Here is a 21,654-nt window from a genome sequence, read left to right as displayed (position 1 = left end):
GACTACTGCAATGCGCTCTACGTGGGGCTACCTTTGAAGGTGACTCGGAAACTACAACTAATCCAGAATGCGGCAGCTAGACTGGTGACTGGGAGCAGCCGCCGAGACCATATAACACCGGTCTTGAAAGACCTACATTGGCTCCCAGTACGTTTCCGAGCACAATTCAAAGTGTTGGTGCTGACCTTTAAAGCCCTAAATGGCCTCGGTCCAGCATATCTGAAGGAGCGTCTCCTCCCCCATCGTTCTGCCCGGACACTGAGGTCCAGCTCCGAGGGCCTTCTGGCGGTTCCCTCCCTGCGAGAGGCCAAGTTGCAGGGAACCAGGCAGAGGGCCTTCTCGGTGGTGGCGCCCGCCCTGTGGAATGCCCTCCCATCGGATGTCAAGGCGATGGACAACTACCTGATATTCAGAAGACATCTGAAGGCAGCCCTGTTCAGGGAAGTTTTTAATATGTGACATTTTAGTGTATTTTTCATTTCTGTTGGAAGCCGCACAGAGTGGCTGGGGAAACCCAGCCAGATGGGCGGGGTACAAATAATAAATTATTATTATTATTATTATTATACCTCGCAGGGGGTCAACCTGGCTTGTGTGATGGAGACCTGGGTGCGCGAAGGGGAAACTGTTACCTTACGAGAGATGGTGCCCCCGGGTTTCTCCGTCCTCCACCCGACACAGACTGTGGGCCGGGGGGGAGGCATTATTAATCTGGGAAGATTGCTCTTTCAGGGCTCTACCATCGCCATTGATCCCCGGCATTGAATGTGTTGGCCTAGTGTGGGGCTCTGAGGTGAGCTTGGCTGTCTGGCTGGTGTACCGGCCACCTAGCACACCAGCAGCCACCCTGTCAGGCCTGCTGGAGGCGGTGGCCAGCTGGGCCTTGGAGTTCCCTAACTTATTGTTATTGGGGGACTTCAACATCCATGCTGATGCCACTCCCTCCTCACAGGCTCTGGACCTGGTATCTTCCATGGCGACACTAGGGCTCTCCCAGTTAGTTTCATGCCCCACAAATCAAGCAGGCCACACGCTGGATTTTATCTTTGGCGTAGGTATAGATGTGATCATGTCTCCTTCGATGAAGGTGCCATGGTCTGATCACTACGCTCTGAAAGCCAGGATTGACTTTCCACCCCCACCCTGCTTAGGTGGCCAGCCAATTTGGGCTCGCCCGCAGAGGCTGATGGACCCTGATAGATTCCGCCAAGCCTTGCGGGATGTTGCTCCCCCTGGCAACTTATTGACTGAGCTTTTTGAGGGCTGGAATATCCAGCTCCTGGCAGCCATCGATGAGATCGCACCTAAGTGCCCTCTGCGACCTCGCAGAAACCGGGCTCCCTGGTTTACCGAGGAGCTCCGGAAAATGAAGCGGGACCTCAGACGGCTAGAGCGAGTATGGCGGGGTGCCCGTGACAGAGCCTCAAGAACATCTTATAGGGTTTTTATGAAAACCTATGAGATGGCAGTGAAGGCCGCTAAGAAGTCTTACTTCTTGGCCTCCATTGCATCCGCTAGTTCTCGCCCGGTGCATTCTTTTTAGTATAATTAGGTCTTTAACGTCCCTCGAAGGACAGCCAATTTTAAATAACAATCTGACACAGAGCTGTGAGGCATTTGCGTGCTTTTTTGCGGAGAAGGTCCTGTTGCTCCGCTATGACCTCCCTGCCAATTTGGATACAATAAAGGAACTGGAGGCCACTCGACTGTCCTCTGGTCCAGGTATTGGACCACTTTGACCGGATATCCCCAGCCGCTGTGGACAGACTCCTCCGAGCTGGAAAGCCCACCACCTGTTCTCTTGACCCGTGCCCGTCTTGGCTGATTAGAGCGTGTCCAGATGTGGTGCGGACCCCCCTGGGGGATATCATCAATTTGTCCCTTGGCACCGGGATATTCCCAGGGGAACTGAAGGAGGCAGTGGTGCGCCCGCTCTTAAAGAAAACATCATTAGATCCCTTAGATCTATCCAATTACCGCCCGGTTTCGAATCTTCCATTCTTGGGTAAGGTGATTGAGAGAGCAGTTGCTGAACAGCTTGGTAGGTTTCTGGATGAAACTTCAGCTCTGGATCCATTCCAGTCCGGCTTCTGCGCTGGTCATGGGACCGAGACGGCTCTGGTCGCCCTAACAGATTATCTCCGCAGGCAGCTGGATCGAGGCGGGTTGGGGCTGCTGATTCTTCTAGACCTGTCAACAGCCTTCGACATGGTCGATCATGAACTCCTGGACCACCGCCTTGCCAAAGTGGGGATTCAGGGCACAGTCCTTCAATGGCTGCGCTCGTTTCTCTCTGGTCGGGAACAGAGGGTGGCGCTTGGGAGGGGAATTGTCATCGCGCCACTCCTTGGTGTGTGGAGTGCCTTAGGGTGCGATACTCTCCCCGATGCTTTTTAACATCTTTATGCGCCCCCTCGCCCAGCTTGTCCGGAGTTTGGGGCTGGGTTGCCATCAGTATGCCGATGACACCCAACTCTATCTGTTGATGGATGACCATCCAGACTCGGCCCCAGACACATTGACCAGATGTTTGGAAGCTGTGGCTGGATGGTTACGTGGGAGCCGGTTGAAGTGAAATCCTTCGAAGACAGAGGTCCACTGGCTGGGACGGGACGATATGAGATTGAGGGGGCAACTCCCATCTCTTGCGGGGGTGCAATTAGTGCCAGCACCATCCGTTAAGAGTTTGGGTGTAATCTTCGATACCTCCCTCTCTATGGAGGCGCAGATTACAGCTATAACAAAGGCGGCATTTTTTCATCTCCGCCAAGCTAAGCAGTTGGCCCCTTATCTCTCTCGCCCTGACCCAGCCACTGTGATCCACGCGACGGTCACCTCCAGACTGGATTATTGTAATTCGCTGCCCTTGAGCCTGACCCAGAAACTTCAGCGGGTGCAGAATGTCGCGGCGAGACTCCTTATGGGGTCTTTGCTGCGAGATCACATTTATCCGGTACTATACCAGCTGCACTGGCTCCCGGTGGAGTACAGGATCAGGTTTAAGGTGCTGGTTTTAACCTTTAAAGTCCTATACGGCCTAGGACCCTCGTACCTACGGGACCGCCTCTCCTGATATGCCCCACAGAGGAACCTACGGTCTGCAAATAAAAACATCCTGAAGGTCCCAGGCGTCAGAGAGGTTAGTCTGGCCTCAACTAGAGCCAGGGCCTTCTCGGCCGCGGCTCCAATCTGGTGGAACGCTCTGTCACAAGAGACTAGGGCCCTGCGGGACCTGACAGACAGAGTTGTTCCACCAGGCCTTTGGTCAGGGCGCAGCCTAACTCCCTCCTCTGGCAACCTGCACAGAATTTTGTAACGGTTGCCATTAATTTGATTTTAATTAATTTTTATAATGAAATGTTTTTAGAATGTTGGATTATTTGATTGATTATTTGATTGTTGTTAGCCGCCCTGAGCCCGGCTTCGGCTGGGGAGGTCGGGATATAAATTATTATTATTATTATTATTATTATTATTATTATTATTATTATTAAAAAGAATAAGACTTTGAAAGGGGGGGCTGCTGAGCTGCCTTTTGCTGTCTGTGTACTAAAAATCTGTGGACTGAGTCTAGGTGAGCGGACCTTGAAACTGTGGAATAGTTATGGCTAATGGTGTAGATAAGCCTGAGAAAAGCAAACCTAAAGACAGAAGAGGCTCTAAAGCACTAACTTTTGAAGAGTCAGTGATGCAAATGTTGACTGAAATAAAAATAGATGTAAGAGGAACCCAGCTATTAAGCCTGTTCTTTATTAACTGTTGCAACAGGGTTCTTCCCCACACGCAGGAGAGAGGAGGAGGACCCCGAGCCATGCATGCAAGCCCTTAATAGAGACATTTTTAATTGCCCGCCCTGGAGTCCAAGACCACCCCCAGATACATCATACATACATCACAGAAGGGGTGTAGCCCAAGACTACCCCCCAGATGCATCATACCTACGTCACAGAAAAAGCGGTCTACAACAGAAATCTGAGTGCGTTGTTTTTACCTTGTCTGCCAGGTTACCTGTAAATGGTCGCTTGACTGGATGACCTGGGGAGGCTGGCCATTCTTTTGTAATGATAATACTTCATTCCTGAGCCAGGTCACAGGCCCACTCTATTCACACCTTAAATGTGCCCTTAAGGCAGGATTTGTGAGGACAGAGACAATGGGGAGGTTTCTGCATTTCCTTCGACCTTGTAGAGAAATATTTGAGGTGAGTGAAAGAGTCAAAATGGTTTTAGGGCTTTTCCTGTGGGTTTTGGACATGTGGTTTATATATTTATATATGTATTTGCTTGGTACATTGAGGAACATTTATATAATATATCCTAAAAAATTATTTTAACCATTTCCCCCTTTAGGACTATATTTTTTTCTAAATAATAACAAATAATAACCTGGTTTGTTGTAAATGGATGCCTTCGTGTAAATCTTAAGAGACTTGCATGTCAGGCATCTTGAGAGCCAGTGTGGTGTAGTGGTTCAGAGTGGTGGACTTGTAATCTGGTGAACAGTGTTCGCTTCCCTGCTCCTCCACATGCAGCTGCTGGGTGACCTTTGGCCAGTCACACTTCTTTGAAGTCTATCAGCCCCACTCACCTCACAGGGTGTTTGTTGTGGGGGAGGAAGGGGAAAGGAGAATGTTAGCCGCTTTGAGACTCCTTTGGGTAGTGATAAAGCGGGATATCAAATCCAAACTACTACTGCTCTTCTTCTTCTTCTTCTTCTTCTTCTTCTTCTTCTTCTTCTTCTTCTTCTTCTTCTTCTTCTTCTTCTTCTCCTCCTCCTCCTCCTCCTCCTCCTCCTCCTCCTCCTCCTCCTCCTCCTCCTCCTCCTCCTCCTCTTAAGGCTATTTGCAAGTGTAGCAGTGCACATAGCTGGACATAGGATATCACATAAAAAATAATACAGTTGAAGCGTAAGGTTCATAAATATGTAAGAAAAGACAGGCATATGTTCCTTTTTGTGTGTCTGTATATATGTGATTGAAACTTTAATCTATTTTACAAGATGTTTTATATATATATATATATATATATATTTGCTATAGATTTTCACGGGTACAGGAATGCAGGTTTTGGTGTCCTCGGGTGTCTTCCCGTGTAAAAGTTGGGGTGTCTAGGCGACGTTTCGACGAGGTCTCACTCGTCATCTTCAGGCTGGTGCTTTCGGCTTCTTGTTACTGGAACAGAGCGGGATCTCAATGTTTGAGTTCCTATAAATACTGTAGAGGGGGTGTGGTGTCTAGCCTCCAATGTTCTGGGCAGAGAGGAAGTTCCCAGGCTAGTGTGCCTTTTCGGCAGTTGCGTAGGAACAAGAGATCACCACCATCTTATGTGATCTCTTGTTCCTACGCAACTGCCGAAAAGGCACACTAGCCTGGGAACTTCCTCTCTGCCCAGAACATTGGAGGCTAGACACCACACCCCCTCTACAGTATTTATAGGAACTCAAACATTGAGATCCCGCTCTGTTCCAGTAACAAGAAGCCGAAAGCACCAGCCTGAAGATGACGAGTGAGACCTCGTCGAAACGTCGCCTAGACACCCCAACTTTTACACGGGAAGACACCCGAGGACACCAAAACCTGCATATATTTGCTTATATATATAGTATTGCAAGGATATTAATAAAGCTGGGGGGAGGGAAGCGTGAGGCAAGGGGGAGGTGGTGCCAGAATTTGGCATTGTCCAGGGCAGCACCACCATTTGAGATGCCACGATCCGCCATTGCTCTGACCTCTAGGGCAGTGTTTCCCAACCTTGGGCCTCCAGCTGTTTTTGGACTACAACTCCCATCATCCCTAGCTAGCAAGACCAATGGTCAGGGATGATGGGAATTGTAGTTCAAAAACAGCTGGAGGCACAAGGTTGGGAAACACTGCTCTAGGGTGTGTCCTTTTCTTACCCAGCACCCCAATCTCTGTGCAACAAGAAACTCCAGGGGTGCTTCTCCTTACCCGGGGTTTAGTTTTCTGGGAAGGAAGGTTAGCAGAGACTGTAGAGTCTTCAGGGTACCTGGTTTTATGTGCACATATATACAACCTGAGCATAGGATGGAGGGGCTCTTAGCACCCCCCCTTACAGATCTTGCTTCTGCATTAGGTTTCCCATAAAGCCCCAAGCCCAGCTTTGGAGTCTGGCACAGAGCAGGAAAGAATTTCAAGAGGGGCAAATCTAAGGTTCTGCACACGGAGATCAGATTCTATCCAATTCAGATTTCTTTGTGGGGCAGGTATAGGACCATGAGCACTCACCCCAATTTCTTAAAAGTCTTCCCACCACACTTTTCAATGCATTTACCCTTCATTTTCCAAACTGCAAAAGGCCAGATTATTATTATTTTTAAAGTGGATTTCACAGTTGGGGATGTTTAGCCTGGAGAAGGGGAGACGGAGACATGACTTGAGAGCCGTCTTCAAATGCCTGAAGGGCTCCCACATGGAAGATGCAAGAAGCTTGCACCTGCTCCTGCTCTGAAGACAAGGACCCAAATGACTTGTGAGAAAGGAGATTCCAACTAAAGAACTGTTGTGCATCCATACGGCTATGGAAAGGGTGAATGTTTTCTAGAATTCTCAGGAGTCACCAGAAGAGGAAGCCGTTCTTTTCAGTTAAGTCTGTTATCAACTGCAGAGGATGATCAGCCTTGGGAGCCTCTTGGGGAGATGGAAGTGTTCAAAGGACTGAATCTACTTGCTCTGAGATGGGGGGACCTTCGGGCAAAGGCCAGCAGAGAAGGGAAGCTGTTGGCTGCTGGTTTCTGTTGCTCCCCACTTTCCTAAAGGGCGTAACATCGGCGGTCCTGCGGGAGGAAAGAGCATCTCAGAGTCAGGGGCCAGCCTGGGCCAAGGAGGCCCCCACTGCCCCCTCCACAGAGTCCCTGGCATCCCTTTACCATCTCTGATGCCATCAGGACACTTACGTTAAGCAGGAGAAGGAGGTGTGGAGCGTTGGGGGTCTCTGTCAGAGCAGATGATGGAAGTGCCACTTCAATTCCTGTGCGAGAGGCCCATGTTCAAGCCAGCAGGTCCACGAAGGGAAAGGAGGGAAAGAGAGAAGAGATTTTGAGTCCTGAGTGCAGTTGTGGAAGTGTGTGAAGAGGAAGAAGAAAGAGCCATGTCAAGAGAAGTCAAGACCAATGACAAACCTTCCTGTTCACCTCCTGTTCTTCCTTCAGGAGTGCCTCAAACCTCCTGCGGACTATTGCACTGCAGAGGTCGGAGGAGAAGTTTGTATTATGGGGCACTCGTCAAAACGCCCAAGGCACCCCAGGATGTCCTGGAAGAGAGCAGAGGAGGAAAGTCAGGTCCTTCCGGGGGCATCAGGAGGGCACCTCTGCCCTCCCCTGACAGCTCCCTCCTGGGGTTCCTCACACAACCAGAATGGACTCTGCGGTGTGATTCTTGGGCAGCTGGATGGTCCAAAGGCCCCTCAGTGCTGCTGCCTCAAAGGAAAAGTAAAGAGGACTAAGGACAGACCTCCCTGTCCTCTCATTCTTTCCCTCTAGTTGGCCTGGAAAGTTGTGTGGAGAATTGTGAGGCCCATCTCTGAAGTGGAGACACCCTCCCCCCGCCCCCCAGCAGGCTCTGGAAGTGCCTCTTCAGTTCCTGTGGGAAAAGAGAGAAGAGAGGTTGAGTGCTGGGTTAAATCTAGCAAGGGTGTGAGAAGAAGAAAGAGCTGAGCAAAGGGAAGTCAAGACAGAGGACATACTTCTCTGTCCTCCACCTTCTCAGCCCCTTTCAGCACTGCCTCAAACGTCCTGTGCAGAATAGCACAGCGCATATCGCCGCTGAACTTTGGCCTCATGATGCTCCAGAGATGAAGGGGGGAGAGGGTTAGATGCTGCCTCCTCTGAGTCTCCCTTGCCCCCTTCTCCCTCCTGCCTGTTCTTCCTCACCCAGAGCTCCCCCTGGAGTTCTGCCCCCCACCCCCACAACCTCATCCATCCCCAACAAACCCCTCACCTCAGCTGGAGGAGGGCCAGGGCCAGGCTCAGTGATTGATCCCTGAAGCGCTCCAAGTGCCCCAAGATGTCCTGGAAGAGAGCAGAGGAGGAAAGCCAGCTCTTTCCGGGGGGCAGCCAGAGAACTGCACCCTGAGGTGTCCACACTTTCTCACCTATCACCATGGGCTCCTCCGGGACTTGCAGGGGGGCCACCCTGTTCCTCCGCCAGTAGCTGAACAGGGCCCTGAACCACCTGAACCTAGAAGAGAGGAGCGGGGTGGGGTGGGGAGAGCGACTCAGGAGCCCCAATGGGGTGTGTGTGTTTGTATCTGTGCGGGGGGCTGAGATAGGAAGGTGGTGGAGTCTTCCTCGGAACCAGAGAGACCCCCATGAAGGGGGAGAAGGCTGATGGTGTTGGGCAGCTGGAGAGATGCAAGATGGAGCCAGGGAGAGGTGTAGTGGTTGGAGGGCTGGACTAGGAGGACCGGGGAGAGCAGGGTTCGAATCCCCACTCAGCCATGAAGCTCCCTGGTGGACCTTGGGCCAGCCTGGCCTACTTTGCAGGGCTGCTGGGAAGATAAAAAGTGGTGGCAGGAAGAACCATGGAGGCCACTTTGAGCTCCTGGGAGGAAAGTGGGCTAGGGATGTCCTAATAAAAGCAAGGAAGAAATGGGGAAGGCAGGGAAAGAGTGTGGAGGAGCTGAGCTCTCAGAGAAGACGGGCTGGGTCAATTTCCAGAGAGCCAAGACTGTGCAGGGGACCCCAGGACTCACCCCCCCCCCCAGGAGACCAAGAGAAAGGGAAAGAATCCTACTTACTCTTAGGATATAGTTCCCTTCCACATTAAATGGTCAGGCATGATTGTTGTGTGTCACATGCCTGTTTACTCTCAGCACTGTTCTCTCTGGGAACTTCCATTTTGTATACAGCTTTTGTTCCGGCTCTTTTCCTGGACACGGATGCAAGCAGTCATGTTTTCCTTTGTTCTGATCTACGTTGAATAAAGCTGTAAATTTGCTCTCCTGTCTGAATCTTCCGTTGTGGAGACTGCTGAAAAGGGTGTGCATGAGTCTTGGAATGTGTCTGAGGCTCGTGTCTGAGGCTCGTGTCGCTAATTGACTGATGCTGTCCTACGGGAGACCGGGAGATCGTCCAGAGACGACGTGGAGGCCTGCCTGATGCCTTCGTCTCCCTGGCAGTATCCCAACACTTACAGCCTGCCCATTTCGTCCAGGAGGAAATCCCACCTTCCTCTCTAAACTAGCTGTCCAAAATGCCCATCCAAGCCTAACTCTGACCCCAATCGCAGCCCTAAGCCTAAGCCTAACCCTAACTACCCCTCTATGTACAAAATAAGTATATACAAAACATGCACAAAATAAAATAAAAAATATTAAAATAAAGAACAATAAGTTAAAAGTGTTAAAATACAAAACTAAAATAATAAATCAAATAAAAGTATGAAATGAAATGGGAAGCAAAATAAGAAACTGGAAAAAGAACAATAAACCGAACTCCTTCTCCAATCTCCGCCAACCGCCACCAACTCCTCTCTCCTCCACTTGCCTCACGCCTAACCCACAATGGCCTCCTGCAAGTCGGTGGCTTTTAAGGGAGAAGCAAGAGAGGTCCCAAAGGAGGGCGGGTCCTTGTCACCATGGCAACCCCCTCCTACCTGGCCCCTCCCGAGAGGTGATGCTCCTCCTTCAGAACTCGGAGGCCCCTCCTGTTCCGCCTGCCCCTGGGCTGCATCTTCCTTTCACCACCTTCTTCCTGCAGCCCCATTCCCAAAGGGAGGCCAGCCCCACATCCTCCCAGGCAGGCCAGGGGTCTCCATAGCGCAGGATTGGACCATGTGCTTTGCATGCAGGTCTTCCGTCCTGGGCGGCATCCAAGGGGGAGGGGGCTGGGAATGTCTGCCCTCCGTCCAAAAGCCAGGAGAGCTGCTGCCAGTCAGTGCAGGTGCTGCTGAGGTCGATGGGTCACAGGACTGACCGTGTCCAAGGCAGCTTCCTAGGAATATCCCTCTTATGTTATAGAGCTGAAGAGAAGCAAGCTAAATAACTTCTGCATCAGACCGACCATCAATTCCTTTAGAAAGGGCCCACGAGTATCATGTACACTGAAACCAGCCCCACCGTAATCATGCCAATAACACTCAGCTCAATTTTTATTTTTATTTCATAAAATGTATACAACACTCGTCTGTGAAGGGAGGGGGGGGACACACTCTGAAAACTGAAAGGACCAGATCTCGCAAGCAGAACACCCGCTTTGTAGGCAGAAGGTTCAAAGTTCAATTCCTGGTGTCTTCCATTTGAAAAAGGATTCAAGAAGCAGGAGTTGGGGGGGGGGACCCTGAAGTGTCAGAGGCAGAGGAAACACTGGACCCCGGTAGACAAATTCCCTGACCTCCAGTGTCCAAACATGCAAGCTGGATGAGGATGGAGAAAACTTAATCCATTCAAGAAGGAGATGTTCGTGGTGAGAAGCTCAGCTGTCGTGAAGCTCCCAGGAGCAGATCTCGTCTGAAACCAATGAAAGTTCAGCTTCAGGGCTCCTAACCCTGGAGGGACCCCAGCAGTGACTTTAGGGCACAATTGTTGGGTCTTGTAGACCCCGTATTTTTCACTCCATAAGATTAACCTGACCCTAAGACGCACCTAGTTTTTAGAGGAGGAAAACAAGGGGGTGGTGGATTCTGAACGAAACAGTGGATGTATGATTTTTGTGGCTCATGCTGTGGCCAGAGATATGTGATCTGATGGTGAATTTGGGGTGACCCAATGCAAAAATCCTGAGGATCCATGTGGATCCGTGCTTTGTAACCATGTTTTTGCTCCATTGCGGTCCCATGCAACAGTGAGTGTGTGATTTTTTTGGTGCGGGCTGTAGCCATGGACATGCTATGTGATCTGATGGTGAATTTGGGGTGACCCAATGTAAAAATCCTGAGGATCAATGGGCTTTTATCTCCCCCCCAGGCAGCCTCCGCTAGCATACCTTATCTCTCTTCCAATTCCACCGATCAGCTGTTTCCTTTCAACACTCCCTTCCCTCTTGTTTGCCTTAGTCTCTTTTCCTTAGCTGGAGCAGTTTTTTGCTCCTCCTTTTCTTCTAATTTTTCTCCTCATTGCTTTAGTCTTCCTGCCCCCCCCTGCAAGTTTGCTGTATTTAAAACCCCCCATCCCCCGTCCCCTGTCCCAGGCAGCCTCCTTTATCTCTAGCGTCCTTTATCTCTCTCCCCGATCAGCAAATGATCAACGGCTTTGTTTCAACAATCCACTTCCCTCTTTCAAAAAAAGAAAAAGAAAAAGCATCATCTGCTTTTTGCCCCTGGGCAATTCGGCTCCAGGGACCACGCACACGCTCCATAGGACGCAAAGACATTTCCCCTTACTTTTTAGATAGAAAAAAGTGTGTCTTATGGAGCGAAAAATATAGGGAGTCGCAGGACTCAAGTGGATTGATTTTCTGTTGTGTATATTTCAACAATCCCAAAGTTTGAGAGTCTGTGGCACAGATGCTGTAAAGATATAGTGGCCTGCGATGGAACAAGCCCTCGGAAGAAGATAATAGTGGTTACCCAGACATCATATGGCAAAGGGGTCCCCATAAGAGTTCAAGATTCAGGACCCCAGAAATGTAGGTTCACCACTGGAGGCCCCACCTGTTCTAGAGGGGACCATGCCTTGGGGATCATAGTGAGCTAGGGGTTGTTTTAGGGAGGCAGCTGTGATGAAAAGTGCCTTTCCCTGGAATTGTAGAGTTGGGAAGGGGGACCCGAGGGTCATCTAATCCATCCCCCCCCCACAAGGCAGGAATCACAGCTAAAGGCTCCCTGGCAGTACAGTTCCTGAGGGATTTATAAACGATATTTAATTAAACATTGTCCACAAGTGAAAACCTGGACATATTTTGACCAAGCTCTGCAAGCTGCAAGTTAGACGAAGAATACATGAGACAAAACGAAAGCAGTGATAATAAAAGGCTGGGAGGAACCCTCAGAGCAGAGGTTGAGAGTCATATGGAGGAAGTAAGAATTTGTGAATCAGGAAAAAGACTTAAACAACCTATGTCTCTTTAAGGATTTGTATATATATTGGTATGTATTGGTTTATTTGGAAAATTGTTGTTTCTTTTGTGTTTTATTTGGAATGTATAATTTTTGTTGTGTTGGAAATCAATGAAAAGCATTAAAGGGGAGGGGGCTCCCTGGCAGGTGGCCGTCCAACTTCTGCTTAAAAGCCTCCAAAGAAGGAGAGTCCATAACCTTCTGACTTGAGGCTGCAGGGCTGGGCCAGCTATGGCCATTCCTGGGAAAGGAGGATTCCTTCTGAACACTGAGATAGATGCCCTGCTGGTTACAGCTGGGGTTGCTGAGATCAGACACCCCGCATGGGGCTGTCTTGCTTGGCACCCCACTAGCCAATTCTCTGGAGACTGATTTTGTCCAAATGCAGAGTCACGAAACACAGGAGTTAAGTGGGGAATTGGCCTCTAGTCCTGCCAGGGGCCTTCCCAGGAGATTCATCTGCTTGGTGGGACCAATGGAGGTGGCCTAGGTGGGCCTCCTTTGCTCTGCTCTAGTAGCCAGGCTCTTCGAATCATAGAATCGTAGAGTTGGAAGGGTCCCCCAGAGGTCCTCTAGTCCAGCCCTTCTTGGCTAACCTGGTGAGCTCCAGATCTTGTTGGACTCCAACTCCCATCAGCCCCACCAAGCATGGCCCAATGGGAGCTGGAGTCCAATGAACACAGCACAGAGTACAGGTTCCCCCGGTTAGCAGCCTAACGCAGACCCTCCAACATTTCTCCAATGAAAAGAGGGGTGCCCTGTTCCATAATAATAATAACAATAACATTTATACCCCGGCTCCTAACACATATAAAAAACACAATAAAACATCAAGCATTAAAAATCTTCCCTAGACAGGGCTACCTTCAGATGTCTTCCAAAGGTTGTCTAGTTACTTATCTCCTTGGTTCGGGGGTCACATGACTCCATACCCTCCAACATTTCGCCGATGAGAATAGGGACATCCTAAGGGAAAGTGCGGGACGCAGGTGGCGCTGTGAGTTAAAGCCTCAGCGCCTAGGACTTGCCGATCGAAAGGTCGGCGGTTCGAATCCCTGCGGCGGGGTGCGCTCCCGCTGCTCGGTCCCAGCGCCTGCCAACCTAGCAGTTCGAAAGCACCTCCGGGTGCAAGTAGATAAATAGGGACCGCTTACCAGCGGGAAGGTAAACGGTGTTTCCGTGTGCGGCTCTGGCTCGCCAGAGCAGCGATGTCACGCTGGCCACGTGACCCGGAAGTGTCTCCGGACAGCGCTGGCCCCTGGCCTCTTGAGTGAGATGGGCGCACAACCCCAGAGTCTGTCAAGACTGGCCCGTACGGGCAGGGGTACCTTTACCTTTACCTTTAAGGGAAAGTGCTAGACAGCATCTTTAAAAGCAGAGGCATCACTTTGCCAACAAAGGTCCATATAGTTAAAGCTCTGGTTTTCCCAGTAGTGATGTATGGAAGGGAGAGCTGGACCATAAAGAAGGCTGATCGCTGAAGAATGGATGCTTTTGAATTCTGGTGCTGGAGGAGACTCTTGAGAGTCCCATGGACTGCAAGAAGATCAAACCGATCCATTCTGAAGGAAATCAGCCCTGAGTGCTCACCGGAAGGACAGATCCTGAAGCTGAGGCTCCAAGACTTTGGCCACCTCATGAGAAGAGAAGACTCCCTGGAAAAGACCCTGATGTTGGGAAAGATGGAGGGCACAAGAAGAAGGGGACAACAGGAGACGAGATGGTGGGACAGTGTTCTCGAAGCTACCAGCATGAGTTTGACCAAACTGCGGGAGGCAGTGGAAGACAGGAGTGCCTGGTGTGCTCTAGTCCAGGGGGTCACGAAGAGTCGGACATGACTAAATGCCTAAACAACAACAACAACAAAGGGAAAGTGGGACATTCCGGGATCAAATCATAAACCGGGACGTCTGCTGTAATTCCAAGACTGTTCCTGGCAAATAGGGGTTATTGGAGGGTCTGTTAACGCCATTTACGTAAATTGCTACTGCAACAGCAAAGGGATAATGGGGTGAGATGCCATGGAGCTCTTGTCAGCAACACACTCTGGGTTTAGAAAGCGGCTTATTTGCAGCCACTGCCCCTCTTGGCTCTTAACTCAAGCAAAGACTAACGTTCTCTCTCAGCCGCACTCGATTTGCTCCTGTTTTGCTTCCCCAGGAGCGGACTATGTGAAGGGTGGAGGAGAAGCAGAGGTTTGATCCTGGAGATCAGAGGAGGTCTGGAGGTCCCAGGGTGCCAGCAAGGAGGAGGGAACCCCAGAGAAAGAAGGACATTTGGACACTGGCAGAGAGATGGCTCTGACTTGCACCTGTCAATATAAGAAAAAAAGGAGGGGACTTTAGCATACTTTTAATAGCATGAGTGTCTGGGGTGGGGTGTGGGGAGAGAATTATCAGCTGCTCCCTCACCTGAACTGGTCCGGCACCTTGGGGGCTTGCACTTTTTCTCTGCAAAGAGCAAAGCAAAGATAGTTATAAGCAAGTCATTCATAGAATCGTAGCATTGTAGAGTTGAAGGGGACTCCTCAGGGTCATCTAGTCCAGTCCCCCTGCAATGCAGGAATCTCGACTAAAGATCCCCTGACAGAGGGGCATCCGACCTCTGCTTAACAACCTCCAAGGAAGGAGAGTCCACCTTCGTTATTCAGAACAGAGGTTTGCACAACCCACCAATAAAATTCAAAACAGCAACAATTAATTTCACAGTTTTGCAAAATCCATTTAGCATGGTTTAGTTTAAGTCAACAAAATGCACAGGCTTGATCCAGGAGCACCAGCTTGTCAAAGTCTGATAGTTCATTTACACCTCCAGCACATCCCCCAGCCACCTCCTTCCCTCTAAGAGCCCAGCTAGGTAATATTTGGGAATCACTGGTCTAGTGTTCCTCAAACAAGGACAGTTACCTGCTTTCTGGAAACACTGACATTACAAACATCATGGGTGCCATTACTGAGCAGCTCAAGAAATTTAGACTGGGACACAGAATATGTCCCTCTTCCCCACCCCACAGAGCCAGGGGGATCTCTACATTGCAGATAATAACATGTTTAGTGCCTCTCTAAGGGAGGGGTTACCAAGGCTGGGGTGGCTAAGGATAGCTGCGATTTCATCAGGGTTGGCACGTTGTAGAGTTCAGCTGTGGTCTTCTCCTAAATTTTGACTGGATCATCTGAATAGGTTTGTACACATCCAGGCACTCAAGGGTTGTGATATCTGCAATCCAAAATCCCCACTCCCTTTTGATTGGCTTGCTGAATGACCTGGAGGTTTCCATTTTTCTTTTGTTCCAGATGCAGCTTGGCTGGCTGTCTTGAGCCACCTGCGCTGTTTGGATTACATAGAAAGGAGAATGTGGCGACCTTGCACATCTATGGGTGCTATATAGGGGGTTATTATTTTTTTAACTCTGTTGCTCCCCAGCAACAGGAATGTTACCTTTCACAAAGACACAGTTGTGGACGCTGGAGTCTTCGAGGGAGAGGAGCTGGATGTAAGTCGTCTCCTTGGCTTTGGTGAAGTTGGCCACCTTGAACTTCTCAAAGGGGGGGATGAGGACCTCTTCCTCGCCGGGGAAGAAGGAGAAGTTCTTGATGTTGACCCCATAGCAGGTCTCGATGGTGAAGAAGGTGTCCGTGCCGAACTGCAGGGCGCTCTCGTTCTTCAGCGACGAGGACGTGAAGTGACCAAAGCGGACTGCCTTGAGGCGCTCGGAGATGAAGCGGACATTTCGCACCCCGCGGTACACCTTTTGGCACCTGGGGTGAGAGGTGGTCCCCAAGGCGTGGAGGGCCCTGGTCAGGAGGAAGTGAAGGGTCTTGAAGTTGAAGTTGTTGAGGTAAGAGTCTCTCGTGCGCCCGGCTTCCCTCACGGCTGCGTTGAAATCCCTGTGGAGGCGCCCTTGGGTGGTGTAAGCCATGATGGCGATAACGTACTCGGGCTTGAGCCCTGCGGGCAAAGGGGTTTTCCTCCCCTCCCACTGGGAGGAGGCCTCTTCCCAGGCCTCGGCGTAGACTCTGTTTTGGGCGAACTCCGTGCGGTTCAGCTCGGCCAGCTCAGCCTCCATCTGCTCCGCACATCCCTTGTACTGGTCATCGTAAGAGGTCAAGGCCATGTCGAGTGGGGACACTTTGATGGGGAAGAGGTCTCTCCTTTGGATGGGGAAACAGAGGACCTGGAGCAGAAAGGAATGTTAATTGCTTAATTGTACATCAAAATGGAAAATAGCTCTGTATGTGTATTGCTAAAGGGAACATGGAAAATTCCACTGACGCTAAGTAAGATATCTCTGGTACCTAACAGGTTGATAATCAGCTGAGAATGTCTCCCTGCTACTCTCTCACGTGATGTTTAACTTTAGACCACACGAGTAAGATATTCAGTTGCAAATCTCCATTTTGAGGGAGTGGTCTTTGTTCTCAAACCACCAAAACAAAAGGTTGTACTAGTGATGATTCTTTCTAGGAGGGAACAGCCTCAGGCTGGAATGGCGTCTGTGTGGAGTGAAAGAGTTTTGATTCCAGTTCTGTTTGGAGTAATTTTACATTTCTAAGGAGCTGAACCTGGGCTTGAAAAGCACATGATTTTATGCAACTATTTGGATGTATCACTATTGTTTTAAGTCTGCTTTGAAGAGTAAAGCTCTGTGAGTAAAGCTTTGAAGCCATATTTTTGGTCTGGATCATATTTTACTTCCAAGAAGAGTCGGTTTTTATTCATTCTATTGCTTCCATAGGTGCAATACTTATAACCACAGTAAGGAATACGCGAGGAGATGGCTTGAGGAGGCTGATGGGTGGAAGTGTGTGTGTATCTTGATTTTTAATTCCCACTGCTTGCACCCTCTTCATACCTGAAGGTCTCCTGGGAATATTCCCACCAGGTGAAGCAGCAGGATCACAGAGAAAGAGGTCATCTTCACTGCCCTCTCCTTTGAAAACAAAACAAAAGAAGCAAGTTTTTCTCTCCAGCCTGGATATCTCACAGCCGTGTCTTGACCCTTTGAAAACAGACCTGGGGGTTCACAGATCTGGTGAATTCAAGGTAAGGTTCAAGCTTTTGATTTGCATCAAAACAAAAACAAACTTTGTCTTCCTCCCAAACCACAAAGTTGGGGGGGACACCCCAAATTACAAGCCTAAAAGTATGTTTCGTTAACTTTGGCTGTCAAGGTATTGCAGCCAATATTTTCAGTCCTTTATATAGCACAATTGCCAAGGGAGGAGAGGAAAAGCAACAGGCAGATTGTTTCATGGAGCAAACTTGGTTTCTGATGCTCCAGAGGGTAGGAACTGAGCTACTGGATTCAAATGGCAAAGAAAGGAGAGTCTGACTGAGCACTAGGAATACCTTTCTGAGATCTCATCCACATTTCTGCTCAAAGCATACTTCCTAGACCTGGGTCTCAGAGGTTCTCCTTTTGCCTTGCTGCTTTCCCCAGGAAAACCGACTGTCATAACAAAGGTCAGCTGGGCTTTCTGCAGTTTGACATTTGTTCCGATTCCGTGGTAAACAGCAGATTTTCCCAGTGAAAGTGGCAGATCAAAAGTGAAACCTCTCAGATCCGTGCCTAAGAAAGTACAGAAGTGTGGTTGAATCCCAAGTGCTGTTCATTTTGGGAGCAGACTCCAAAAAAGTGTTTTTTAAGGATTGCCACCTGTCAGGGATCCTTGAGTTGCGATTCCTGCCTTGCAGGGGGCTGGACTAGATGACCCTCGATATCCCTTCCAACTCTGCAGCTCTGTGATTCTAGGCTGCTCAATGTGCTCCCAACATAAGATTTTGCCCCCACGATGCCCCCAAAGAACAGGGTCATTGGTTAGAATTTCTATTCTGTAATAAAGGTAAAGGGACCCCTGACCATTAGGTCCAGTCGTGGCCGACTCTGGGGTTGCAGCACTCATCTCACTTTATTGGCCGAGGGAGCCAGTGTACAGCTTCCAGGTCATGTGGTCAGCATGACTAAGCCACTTCTGGCGAATAAGAGCAGCACCTGGAAATGCCGTTTACCTTCCCGCCGGAGCGGTACCTATTTATCTACTTGCCCTTTGAAGTGCTTTCGAACTGCTAGGTTGGCAGGAGCAGGGACCGAGCAACAGGAGCTCACCCCGTCACGGGGATTTGAACCGCCGACCTTCTGATCGGCAAGTCCTAGGCTCAGTGGTTTAACCCACAGCATATGCAAATAGAAGTGTGCAGGGAAACAATTCAGAAGCAGAGAATTGCAGCTCCTGACAGAGGTGCCTCTGGGCTCAGTATCCTGCAGGAGGGATTCAAGTGCATACCAGAAAAACAACAAATCCACTTCTTCTTTTTTGCAATTTGGAAAGCAATGGGGTAAATGTACTGAGATCAACAAATGGCACGCTGGAAGGCAGGTAGACATTCTGCAAGCAACCCAAGATGAATGCAGAGCGAATGCTCATGGTTGTTATAACTGCCTTGCCAAGAAATCAGAACAAATGCTCTGTAAGAAATCAATAAATCTGGATATAATCTAACTTCCATGTGAGCACTGGGCAGAAGTATCAGGATGAAGGCTCAGTAAACAGCTCATCTGAAATAACCTGCAGCGTCATCCACCCAGTTTTAAGGAGTTCAGGGCAGGGATGAATCATAGAATTGTAGAGCTGGAAGGAACCCCGAGGGCATCTAGCCCAACCCACTGCAAGGCCGGAAGTTCGAGTTCAAAGAGCAAGAAATTGTTCTTACACTGGGTTCAAAGAAGCAGCAATCCCTTGACTTCTCTCTCTCTCACCATCAGAAAATAAAATGGTCAGACTTATCTGTGGCCTTGTTCCCGCTCTGCAGCCGCTTCTCATGCCCGGGTGGCTCCTCTCAGCTGTGGGACGCCGTTCTCTGGACGCGACAGGTGGCAAAGGGGCTTTTTATAGAACCCACTGGAAATCCCCGCCAGCGCTGCTCACCCTTGAGCTATTAATATTCAAGAGCCCTCCAACAATTTTGCTCGCGTTGAATGCATTGGGTGGTATTCATAGGACTGTGGCATGGGCAGGGGGACACTGAGAGTGATCTAGTCCAGCCCCTGGCAACACAGGAATCTCAGCTCAAGGATCCCTGGCAGAATCAACAGCGTTTTACTCAGAGCAAATGAATGGACCTGAACTTCATTAATTTTGGGGGGTCTACCCTGAGTAAAACAGAGCTGAATACCAAGGGTAAATAATATAGTCAGGCATCCCTCTCGAATACAGGGCAGGGTAAAAGGTAAAGATAAAGGACCGCTGGATGGTTAAGTCCAGTGAAAGGTGACTATGGGGTTGTGGTGCTCATCTCACTTTCAGGCCGAGGGAGCCCGCATTTGTCCACAGACAGCTTTCCGGGTCATGTGGCCAGCAGGACTAAACCGCTACTGGTGCAACAGGACACTGTGGCAGAAGCCAGAGCGCACGGAAACACCATTTCCCGCCGGAGTGGTACCTATTTATCTACTTGCACTTTGATGTGCTTTCAAACTGCTAGGTTCGCAGGAGCTGGGACAGAGCAACGGGGATTCGAACCACCAACCTTCCGATCAGCAAGCTCAAGAGGCTCAGTGGTTCAGACCACGGTGCCACCCACTACAGGGCAGGGGCTCCTTCTGGGTCAACATGTTGAGAGAAAGTCCTGGATCAACCAGTTGGTTGGCATCCGTCTGTCTCGGGAGACAATGGAGGAGTGCGCCTTGTAGGTGAAGTCAAATTGCTGAAGAGTTGCAGCGCCTGCTGTGGCTGTAGAAACCGATACGGGAGAGAGAGATGTTTTGTTGCAGCTAGGGCAGAGAGAGGGGTCCGGTTGTGCTGCTGCAGATGCGGCAGGGGGTTTCTCCTCTCTGCACTCCCCCCAGAGGTCATTCCTCCTTTGGTCACTGTTGTGGGTTAACTGGGAGCTGCCCAGCTTAAGGGTAACTGACCAGTGAGACAGGATGATCTCTCCCACCAACAAAGGCAACCCGCAGCACTCATACCGGAGGCCAATCAGGTTGCGCTTATAACTCATTTTTGCTGCGTTAACAGCACCCAAATGACCCCTCTGGGGCACAAACCTGGGCAGTGTTTCTGGAGGTCCTGGGCTGCCAGCCCCCTAAGTACACAAGAGCTATAGGCTGACAGGCAAACGAGAGCTCAGCAGATCACTGAGATCCTCTGACGGGGGCCTTCTGGTGGTTCCCCATGCAGCCCCTGAGGTTCACTTGGCCTCCACTAGGGACCAAACCTTTAACATGGCAGAAGAGACGTTGGAAGAGACGTTGGAAGAAGACTGGAAGAAATTTAAGATTTATCTACAAAAATATTGTAAACTATATGAATGTTAAGAAGGATGCTAGAATATAAACAATTGGGCACCATTGAGATGGAGGAAGTGATATATGAAGATAAGTTAAATTTAAGAAAAGACAAATTTTTGGAAAATTTTAAAGTTATATTTAATTCTTTAAGATCTGAATAAAGGATATCAAAAATTAGAGATATAATATTGGAAAATTAGATAATAAGAATCGAAATAAGGGGATAATTTTGCTGGAAAAATTTTCTTGGCTAGGAACGCAGGAGCGGGAGATGTGAGGGAGTCCAAAGAAATTAAGAAGACTATGTTAAAATATATGTTATATTGTATTGTTTATTGGAACTGTAACTAAATTAAAAAACTGCTAATAAATATATTAAAAAAAAAACTTTAACATGGCAGGCTGTGTCCTGTGGAACTCCCTGCCAATAGACCTTCAGCAAGAAGCATCCTTGTCTTTCTTCAGACGCCTTCTGAAAACTGTACAGGCCTTCACCGTATGAATTTTTCTTTAAACCAATCAGAATTTACCAGTGTTTTAAATTACCGGTACGTTTTGTTGTATTTTGTCTGCTTAGCCACCTCTTTTTTTTTTTTTTAATGAAAGAGCGGATTGCAAATTTCCAGATAAATAAATTAAAAGCAGGTGATGTGATGAGCTGTCACAAGACAGAGGGCACCAGGTAAGCCTCAGAATCTCCTGGGAAGTGATGCTGACACAAAACCCCACACGTTAACCAGCTAAAAGAATATAGGTTTCACCACGCCAACCCCCTCTCGCCACCCCTTATTTGCTTCCCCAGACTTAATGCTAATGTCCCACAACAAATGCAGCTGATCTGTAGAAAACACAGCCTGAATAAAAGAGACAATGCACGTATTTTTGTAAACCAAGGAAATCTTTAACAAAAATTGTTTTAACGAAGAACCATCTCCTGGGGGGATCTTGCAGCCCATAATACACAACCTTAGCCAAGCTGGTACCCTCCAGATATTTAGGACTACGACTTCCACCAGCCCCAGCCAGCTTAAGGGAGGCTGTTCCAGGACAATAAAGCTGCCCTGACCCAGGAAGAATTTTTTGTTTTTGTTTTTTTAAATAATATTTATTAAAGTTTCAAAAAAGTTACAGAAATGAAAAAAGAAAGGGAAAAAAAATACAAAATACAGAAAAATAAAAACAATTAAAAACAAATCGGTCTTTCCATGTCTTGTCTTTCATTTACTTGTTTCCCTGACCTCCTCACACCTCCCTTTTTTGTATTCTAGTTCAATTAGTTATTTCGGCAAATCCTTTCCATTTTTGCATTTATCTTAATAAAAGAGAGCCAGTGTGGTGTAGTGGTTAAGAGCGGTGG

General features: G+C 49.0%; 2 protein-coding genes and 1 long non-coding RNA gene across 6 annotated transcripts in view; 1 reads left to right on the top strand and 2 right to left on the bottom strand.

Moving 5' to 3' along the window:
* Positions 1–5,877: 5,877 nt before the first annotated feature.
* LOC310843856 lies at positions 5,878–9,176 on the bottom strand. The gene is made up of 3 exons (XR_014563704.1): positions 9,150–9,176; positions 8,109–8,194; positions 5,878–8,025 (listed from the first exon to the last, which is right to left on the bottom strand). It is a non-coding gene; the product is annotated as an uncharacterized lncRNA (long non-coding RNA).
* A 922-nt stretch (positions 9,177–10,098) lies between these two features.
* ART1 (ADP-ribosyltransferase 1) lies at positions 10,099–18,894 on the bottom strand. Of its 4 annotated transcripts, none has more exons than XM_083737301.1 (6): positions 18,792–18,894; positions 16,863–16,935; positions 15,449–16,184; positions 14,422–14,460; positions 13,351–14,321; positions 10,099–12,976 (listed from the first exon to the last, which is right to left on the bottom strand). In XM_083737301.1, exons 2-5 carry the CDS (start codon positions 16,923–16,925, stop codon positions 14,221–14,223), a joined length of 939 nt encoding a protein of 312 aa, XP_083593427.1. In that variant the 5' UTR covers positions 16,926–16,935; positions 18,792–18,894; the 3' UTR covers positions 10,099–12,976; positions 13,351–14,220. The 4 variants fall into 4 exon arrangements, with proteins under 4 accessions (XP_083593427.1, XP_083593426.1, XP_083593425.1 ...); XM_083737300.1 differs by having other exon boundaries at positions 16,863–16,940; positions 18,722–18,871; XM_083737299.1 differs by having other exon boundaries at positions 16,863–16,940; positions 17,457–18,870.
* LOC310843682 (secreted frizzled-related protein 2-like) overlaps positions 13,278–21,654 on the top strand; it is a 246,280-nt gene continuing 237,903 nt past the window's right edge. Inside the window, exon 1 of the mRNA XM_083737332.1 lies at positions 13,278–13,334. The gene's annotated coding sequence lies outside the window, so the exon portion shown is untranslated. The remainder of the gene's footprint in view (positions 13,335–21,654) is intronic.

Source organism: Podarcis gaigeae (assembly GCF_964106915.1).
Source record: "Podarcis gaigeae genome assembly, chromosome: 4".
Lineage (NCBI taxonomy): Eukaryota > Metazoa > Chordata > Lepidosauria > Squamata > Lacertidae > Podarcis > Podarcis gaigeae.
The sequence above is the reverse complement of the archived record's forward strand: the minus strand, read 5'-3'. Positions and strand labels throughout refer to the sequence as shown.